The 9,285-nt window shown below is 38.8% G+C and overlaps 2 protein-coding genes across 2 annotated transcripts in view; both read left to right on the forward strand.

The window, feature by feature from the left end:
* The first annotated feature begins 1,025 nt into the window (after window positions 1-1,025).
* Window positions 1,026-4,784, forward strand: LOC107695410 (protein disulfide-isomerase A4-like). Its single transcript, XM_016495301.1, has 10 exons — window positions 1,026-1,314; window positions 1,562-1,730; window positions 1,814-2,019; window positions 2,156-2,294; window positions 2,411-2,616; window positions 2,705-2,863; window positions 2,958-3,109; window positions 3,408-3,564; window positions 3,691-3,924; window positions 4,158-4,784. Exons 1-10 carry the CDS (start codon window positions 1,227-1,229, stop codon window positions 4,571-4,573), a joined length of 1,926 nt encoding a protein of 641 aa, XP_016350787.1. The 5' UTR covers window positions 1,026-1,226; the 3' UTR covers window positions 4,574-4,784.
* Window positions 4,785-6,718: 1,934 nt separating this feature from the next.
* The window catches only part of LOC107695380 (histone-lysine N-methyltransferase EZH2-like), a 39,870-nt gene continuing 37,303 nt past the window's right edge, over window positions 6,719-9,285 (forward strand). The window contains exon 1 of the mRNA XM_016495264.1: window positions 6,719-7,116. The gene's annotated coding sequence lies outside the window, so the exon portion shown is untranslated. The remainder of the gene's footprint in view (window positions 7,117-9,285) is intronic.

Consider the following 9,285-nt stretch of genomic DNA (forward strand, 5'->3'; position numbering starts at 1 on the left):
ATTTCTGAGAAGTACATAAAGCCCATTTCTGAGAAGTACATAAAAAGTAGACGAAAAGTATACTTTCCTATTTTTAGTGTAAAAGAAGTATACTAATAGCACACTTGAATAAACTTGTTTTTCGTAAGGGTGAGCGGAGGCCTGCGGATTCGACGAAGGAGCAGCTGGCGGGCTTGCAGCAACCACATGTGACGACCCGGGCTGGACTCAGCTTCGGCCACGGTGAAAGCCGATCTTGCGATCCACAGCGCGAAGTTGATGTATTTCCTCAGCAACCAGCACGGATCAGCTCTAGGCAGATATCGTCCTCTTTTGGAAGGCCAAAGTAGTTTCGCTTTCACAACGAAGCACACAGCACCTTCACGGAGATCTTCTTTATGCACCAAGAGCTTGTAACACTCGAAAGAGAAAGGAAAAATTTTAATCTCATCATATGACCCCTTTAACTTTAAAAAACGTTAAGGTTTTGTTCATTGATTACAAAGTCTGTTTACATACCTCAAACGTGATATTTGATTTGAAATTAAATGCATAAAGTTGCTAAAATATTACTACCACAAGGACATGACACGTGTTTGACAAATGTGACAACTGTAACTTGTTTTTTAAATATAGCAGTTTTGAAATTCACGTTTGGGGTATTATTTGTATTTGTGAAATTTAAGAGGGTGGCCCCTTTTATTTTGCAGTTAAAAAATTAACTTTATTTTGCCAAAAGACCAATTTTAGTAAATAAAACTTTTATATATCTACCCCTATATTTCCACACCCATGCTGTCATAATTCACGTGTGAATTTCGTAACTTCAACAACGTCCTATTAACAACAGAAAATGTCAATAGTAAAAGCAATGCAATAACTTAGTTACACTTCCTGGATCTCGTCTTATCTCTTTCACTAACCATCCAATCAGCTTGTAGCCCACGACAGCCCACCCAATTGCGGCTTTGAACGTGCATGAACTGCGGATTTGAGTGGCGATCGATGATTGGCCGAGTCCTTGCTCTACCAGCCATTTAGAGCGTGGCAAGTCAGTCAAGTTCAAGTTCAAGTTAAGGAGGTGGGAAGCGAAGTAAGAAAAAAGCATTTTGAGAAAAATGCGTGATGAGCTGAGGCAGACGTTATTATAACTATCACAGTATTTATTCCTTTGATTACCGGTAGCAGTGTATGCATCTCGGTTTAACCCATTAAGCTATCTAAACGAGGCGTACATATTAGATATCATGAAGAAGATAACCCTTCTGCTGATTGTGCTGCTTGGAGTGACACATTTCATATTGCCAAGCCGATGCGAAGAAGATGCCAAAGATAGTAAGATATCTGCTGCAGGTCGTTGATATCTAACATGCTTGTGTGTTTGGGGATATTCAGACCCGTTGCACTTGCTAGCTAGCTTGATGCATTATTGTTGTTTAGAACACAGCATGTTAGACTGTGTTGTGGAGACCGTAGAGATATTTTGTTGCACTACAACAAAGACCTGTTAATATAAAACAAGTATCAAGAAAACACGAAATATACGTTTAGATTTATGCATTTCATATTTGTTAACATTTAGATTCAGCAGAAGATCTTGGAGAGGAAGATGATGATGATGATGAGGACGATGATGATGCAGATGACATTGAAGTAAAGGAGGAGAATGGAGTGCTGGTCCTGACAGATGAAAACTTTGACACCTTCATAGAAGACAAAGACACAGTACTGGTGGAGTTCTATGCACCATGGTACGTTTTCTTTGCTCTACATCTGTAGGGGACACGTCATCGACTGCCAAAGATCTTGGTCATGCAAATATTACACTTTTCAGGTGTGGCCACTGCAAACAGTTTGCTCCTGAGTATGAGAAGATCGCTCAGACGCTAAAGGAGAATGACCCACCGATTCCTGTGGCAAAGGTTGATGCCACTAAGGCTAGTGCTCTGAGCAGTAAATTTGAAGTGTCTGGATATCCCACCATCAAAATACTTAAAAAGGGGGAGCCGGTGGACTATGATGGGGACCGAAGTGAGCATGGTGAGTGCGCTTAAAATTAATTAAAATGCCATTATGATTTATTTCCATCAGATTGCTGTGCATTTGTAACAAGTGCTCATCAGTTGACTTCCTGGTGCATTGTTAATCAAGCTTGGTTTTAACTTTAATTTTTCAGCCATTGTGGAACGAGTTAAAGTAGTTGCCCTGCCAGACTGGAAACCTCCTCCAGAGGCCACCCTAGTCTTGACGAAGGATAATTTTGATGATGTGGTGAACAATGCAGACATCATTCTGGTGGAGTTCTATGCACCCTGGTTTGTATATTTAGATTTCTGTGCAGCATATTTATCAACCCATGATGTAACATCTTTGCATTCTTTCTGAAGCATCAGTGTGTCTTTTTGAGAGTCCTGTGTTTTAATTCAAACAGGTGTGGCCACTGTAAGAGACTTGCACCTGAGTATGAGAAGGCTGCTAAAGAGCTCAGCAATCGCACTCCTCCTATTCCACTGGCTAAAGTTGATGCCACCGCAGAAAGTGATTTAGCAACACGGTTTGGTGTTTCTGGCTACCCAACTCTTAAAATCTTCAGAAAGGGCAAGGCTTTTGACTACAATGGACCACGGGAGATGTTTGGTAGGTCCATCACCCATTGTCTTGACAGATTGATTTGGAGGCGTTGGAAATTGAGAATTACAATCTCTTCATTTTTTTTTCCCTCTAGGAATTGTTGATTACATGTCAGACCAGGCTGGTCCTCCATCAAAGCAGGTGCAGACTCTAAAACAGGTTCAGGAGCTTGTCAGAGATGGCGATGATGCTGTGATTGTAGGAATTTTCTCCAGTGAAGAAGATGCAGCATATGAGATCTATCAAGAAGCATGTGTGTATTATGCTGTGTGGAAGTCCTTCTCAAATGCATTAGATATAATCTGTACTTTTAATTTTTTTTCTAATAATTTGTTCTCTTCCTGCAGGTAATTCTCTAAGAGATGACTACAAATTTATGCATACATTCAATAATGAAGTCACAGAATTCCTCAAGGCTTCACCTGGACAAGTAGTCATGCTCCAGCCAGAGAAGTTTAGGTCTAAATATGAGCCAGCATCTCATTCACTAACAATTAAAGTAAGTTCTGAATCTTTATTGTTTGTGTGAGATCTTTGCAAACCAAGCATGACACTGTTGTGTTGTTAAAGTGTGGTAACAGAGGAATTTAAGCAAACTTTTGCGGACAAAAAATGGTCCAATGTCAGTAGTGAAGTGGTATATGAAGCACTGCTCACATAGTTGTTTAACGCAGCAAATTCATGTGACCAATTTGAACCCACTGTGAAATCTGAATGGGAATTTATTTTGAACTGTAATTTTTGTGAACGAACATTTAGTCAGTTTTCCTGAAAGATTTTCCTTGTTCTTCCTAAAGGACTCCACACCTGCTTCAGAAGTTCAAGAATTCTTCAAGAAACACATACTACCTTTGGTTGGGCACAGAAAACAGAGCAACGATGCAAAGAGATACACCACACGACCTCTTGTGGTTGTTTATTACGGAGTAGACTTCAGTTTTGATTACAGAGTTGGTATGGGTTTAAGCCGTGGCTGTTGCAGCGCTTTGAAACTCTAAAAGGAATTAAGATAATGCCTGTCGCTCACAATGCAAATGCTTTTGTTCACTACTGACACAATTTATCATCATTTCCACCCAGCCACACAGTTTTGGAGGAGCAAAGTGCTTGAAGTAGCAAAGGACTTCCCAGAGTACACATTTGCTATCGCGGATGAGGAAGACTATGCTGATGAATTGAAGAGCTTTGGACTCCGTGAAAGTGGGGAGGAGGTGAATGTTGGTATTCTCGGTGAGGGAGGGAAGCAGTACGCTATGGATCCAGAGGAATTTGACTCTGATGTGCTCCAAAGCTTTGTCATGGCCTTCAAAAAAGGTAAAGTATTGGTGTGTTATGTATGTTACGTATTCCTTATGAAAATTAACCTGATTTCTCCAGCTTCATCAGCCTTAATCAGAACTGATTGTTACAATGAGTTTAAGCCAGTATGGTAAGAAATGTTCTTCTAAGAATGCAAATGTATGACTGACAGCTTTGTATGGGTGTAGAGAGAGCACTACTTTTGTCACTGTTAAAATCAGTGACTACATCCTTTTCTTCTCTGACAGGTAAGCTGAAACCTATTGTAAAGTCTCAGCCTATTCCCAAGAGCAACAAAGGACCGGTGAAGGTTGTGGTGGGCAAGACTTTTGATGACATTGTAATGGATACAAAGAAAGATGTCCTTATTGAGTTCTATGCACCATGGTGTGGCCACTGTAAGAAGCTGGAGCCAGATTACACAGCTTTCGGAAAGAAATACAAGAATGAGAAGAATATTGTCATTGCCAAAATGGATGCCACTGCTAATGATGTGCCTCATGACAGTTATAAAGTAGAAGGTTTCCCTACAATCTACTTTGCTCGCAGCAACAAGAAGCAGAAGCCAGTCAAATTTGAAGGCGGCAAAAGGGACGTGGAGGAATTAAGCAAATTTGTGGAAAAACATGCCACAAAATTAACACACAAAAAAGATGAGCTCTAAGAGATTTGGAGAAACCATGAACTTTGTATAAATGCAGTTCCCTGAGAATGGAAGCATTCTGGAGGGCTTGGTGACCTTCAGAAAAGAGAATGTTTTGTACTTTCTTTTGCTTCTGGGATCAAAACATTCAGTGTTTTCATTCCAAACCAAGCACTGTTTATTAGGTTTATTTCTCCCAAGTCTTTTAAATAAAATAATGTAAAAACACAAATGGAGTGGTTGTCATAAATAAGTTCCTGTTTGCTTCATCTCAACAGGTTTAGTCTGACGTTATACATCACAGGTCCAAATGCTCCTTCAAGTCAAGTCACCTTTATTTGTATAGTGCTTTATACAATACTGATTGTGTCAAAGCAGCTTTATAGTGTCAAACAGGAAAATAGTTTGTCAATAATGAAAGAAGACATTAACAGAGTCATTTTTCAGCTAAAGTCAGTTCATTGATGATTCAGTGATGTCATCATCCAGTTCAGCTCTCTTCCAGTAGTGTCTGTGCTATCAGTCAAGCGTACCCAACTAAGCAAGCTAAAGGTGACAGTGGCAAGGAACTAAAACTCCCATCGGTGACAGCAATGGAGAAAAAACCTTGGGAGAAACCAGGCTGTCAGGGGCAAGTTCTCCTCTGGCGAGACGAAACTAGTGATGGGAAGTTCGGATCATTTTACCGACTCGGACCTTTGAGTCTCGTTCAGCAAAATTCTTCAGAACCCAAAAACACAAAAAAACAGTGCTTATATAAATTCGCTTATTTTAACGTACATTTTTTAAACTGCAGTATGTGCCTGCAGATGCAAACTAGCTTTATAGCTAACTCTGACACAACATTGTTGTTGTGCGTTGTCCCTGCACAAATAACTGAAATACACTAAACTAAAAAACTATATATGGCTTTTTTGGGACGTTTTAGAATAGACCATACAAATGATATGATGACGTTGGAGTCTCTCTGAATCATTTATCGAACTTTTCGAAAGAACCGACTCCAGGATTCCGCAGATGGCATTGCCCCAGTAAAGTACGGAGCCCCTAAAGGGACATGGTGGTGGAAAAAAATCAGATTGAGTGAAAGAAAGTTTCTCGAGGGAAAGCAAACGTTTTGCGAGAGAACGCAAAAAAAATTTCCTCCCACCCCGAATTTTTTTTCCACCACCATGTCCCTTTAGGGGCTCCGTAGTAAAGAGATTCTCTGGGAGATGTGCTTTTTGTGGGGTAATAGAAACCGTTGAACATGTAATATTAAAATGTCGGAAATATAATATAGAGAGGATTAAATAACTTAAATGGTAATAATAAAGAAAAAAAAGAAGATAAATTGGATATTAGGAAAAGGATTAAGAGAAGGTATTAATCAAAGAATAGTAATGGAATATATAGTAGAAACAGGATTAAATAAACGAATTTGATAGTTAAATAAATAAATAAAGCAAAGGAATAGGGGAACAAACAAGCTGGGTTTTTTTGGCATGGGAGCTGAACACGCAGCAGCCAGAAATACAGCTTGGGTGAGCCCGAAATAAAATTAACAATAAATAAATAAAAAAATATAAAAAATATGAATAGAGGCGGGACTATCATCCATGTATGATTAGAAACAGTTGGTGGCGATATGTGCCTATGGTGCGGAATTCGCCAAAAAATTCCAAATAAGAAGAAGAAGAAGAAGATTCTCTGGGAGTGGGTGGTACTTAATGAACCGGGTGACCCAAGTCCAAACAGTCCACAGGAAGTCCCTCAGTTCAATGCGAACATAGAATAACATGTTGACTATGGACTTACTGGCCGTATGGAACTGTTTTCTCCCAGTATTTACCACAACAGCAGCATGGTTTTCCTTCTGACTGTACTAAAAGAAAGTAACGTGAGCTTAAATCTTTGCATTATACTGTATCGCAAACACATTACAACGGCTGCTCTTTGCTGACATAATTCACGGCAATGATTAAAAACCCAAAGACGAACACTGGCATACTGCGCGCTTTTTTACAAAAATGTATTCGTTCAAAATCAAGAACAAAGAACTTCTTCACATGTCCCTCACTGCAGTCACGCATCCGATTCGCCCAATCCCCGATAGGATCTATCCAATCGAAAATCGTAACATTGAACAGCTCGAACATGGCTTGTTCTGATTGGCTGATCTGTTTGGCGCTCGTTGATTCTGCAGTGAGCGAGGTGGGTGGCGAATTCTGAGTATAAACCAACGACAGACTGAGCGGGTTTGAATATTTGGAGAAACGGAAATATTACAAATTTACATATCTTTCAAATTTATTTCAGTTCGCTTACAGTCTGTCGCGGTTAAGAGAGAAGTAGAGGTCTGGCCAAACAGATACTTGTAGAACTAAAGACGAATTAAGCGCCTGTCTTTTGTTTATCGAGGCTCGCCGGTATTGGTAACGCGGACGCGCGGAGGTGAAAGGACCCTCTGCCGCGAGCTAGCTGAGTTAGCTAGCTCAGTTAACCGATCATCTTCATTTAGGGACGGCGCTGACAGACTGACAGAAAAGTCGGTTGTTTGGATGTGGACAGGTCTCTTCCTTCAGGTAGGCACTAGAAGAAGACACTAAAGAGACAGTTGTCTGAGTGTTAGTGAAACCACGTTTACTTTCTGGTTAAGACAGCCCAGCTAACCAGTTAGCGACTAACTTTACATTGAAACACTGCAAAGACAGCAGTCATGTTAGATTATAGACAGTTTATCTAGTCATTTCATGTTATACCTTACTGTCGAGACTTAACGAAGTTTAAAGGATAATTCAACAGAAAAGCGAAAAATCTGTCATCATTTACAAACCCTCATGTTGTTCCAAACCTCTCTTTCTTCCGTGAAAGGAAACAAAGGGGATGAAAGAAATGACAGTCTCAGTCACCATTCGCTTTCACTGTATTGGAAAAGATGCATTAAACGTAAATGATGACTGACATTCTTCTTAACATCTCCTTTTGTGTCAAAAGAAAAAAAAAGTCAGGTTTCGAGAACCATGAGGTAAATGACAGTTTTACTTTTTGGTTGAATCTTTTTAGCATCTCAGTCGTCAACCTTTTATTAGTTCTTCAGTGTTTATTTCTTATTTGTAATTACAAGACTTGCTGATTTTGTGAAGTAGTGCGAGTAAACACGAGTAAACGTGTTATAAGGTTTTGTTTCAGTTTTCAGTCAGGCGTCGTTTCAATGTGTGTGTTAGACCAGCAGGGGCGCCAATGAGCTCATACACCTGTCACAGCTACACCAGGGATAACAAATCCCAGATTTGGGAATAAAAGTGTACCTAATGCAATCTCAGAACTTCATATTCTGGGTCATATAAAGTTTATTCGTGGTTCAAAAGGGGCGTTCAATTTCCTTTACCTCTTATTTGTTCAGTTTTCTCACGTTACTACATTTAGATTATGTGAATTTGTGGTGTTGCCGAGATGACTGGGAGAACTTGTAGGAGGGGAAACCTGTTAATTTACAAATGACACTTTGTCACTGTATCGCACAGTCTCGGCTGCTCTGTTACATATCTAGCCTACATATCCGCAGCAGGTTAGGTAATCTCTACAGCAATTTAGTTGGCTTTTACTCTCTAGTAGTTCTCTGAGGAAAGTATTGTTGCTCTTTCATAGCTCGGAAGACTTAAAGGAGCTCTCAGGTATGCTTCAAATTAGAAGTTTCAAATGAAGAGAAATAAATTAGGAGACATAATACTATTGATGTATGGTTAGAATACAGAACTATGAATGATTTGGTTCAGCATTACTTGGATAATTTCTGCTTGGAAGAATTTGATGAGAAATCTGGTTTGATTGAAAAGAAATAAATAAGATATTATCTTTTTCACCTTGACTTAAGTTTGTTTTTCTGAACCCATTGATTTTTGTTCTTGTTTTAATCATGAACTCATTTCATTTTGATTAGGGTAAACGTACCTATTAAGCTCACGTACCCTTTAAGCACACTTCCATATTTGAGCTCAGATTATAAAAAGACAAAATAATTTATTATCATACTTGATGTCTTAACCAACTGATGTGTTTGTACCTACATACCTCCTGTAATTTCAAGTCAATCAGACCATTGCACACTGAGATATGAGTCTCCATGTGTTCACACTGTCTGGCAGCCATTTTTAAAGCTGTCTGAAGACTTTCACCAAAAGAGGAGCCCTTTAAATGTGCATTTTTTTAGATGTTTAAGTCTTTATTTTGGGTAAGTTTCACTACTTACTGTAAAATTAAGAGATTAATGTTTAGACTTTTGCATATTATAACCTGGAACTTGGATGTGGGAAATAATTACAGTTAGATCCAAAACTTGTGCTTTTAAATCCATAATATTATAAATTGACAGTTTTTTGCTGGTCTGTGGTTTTACACTGCTGTAATTTTTAAAGATCTCATATTATTGTAAGGTGAGCTTAAAGGCAGGGTAAGCGATTTCTGGTAGCCAATGTTGATATTTGAAATCACCAAACGAAATCTTGTAATTTTAATAAATATTACATGAAATTTATTAAAAATTGTTGTTGCTCCAGTTAAGCTCAGTGTGCTCTCTTTAAGCTCTTCCACATTGAACGTCTATGTAAATACTTCATAAACAGACTTTACATTTAAACTGATGGTTGTCACTTTAAGTTACGTTACTCGATTTTCTACACTGTAAAAAATGACCGTGAATTTAACGGTAAAAGACTGTAAAAATGCTACAGTAAAAACCTGTTAAATGGTTA

This window comes from Sinocyclocheilus anshuiensis, unplaced genomic scaffold (genome assembly GCF_001515605.1).
Source record: "Sinocyclocheilus anshuiensis isolate Anshui unplaced genomic scaffold, SAMN03320099.WGS_v1.1 scaffold110, whole genome shotgun sequence".
NCBI lineage: Eukaryota > Metazoa > Chordata > Actinopteri > Cypriniformes > Cyprinidae > Sinocyclocheilus > Sinocyclocheilus anshuiensis.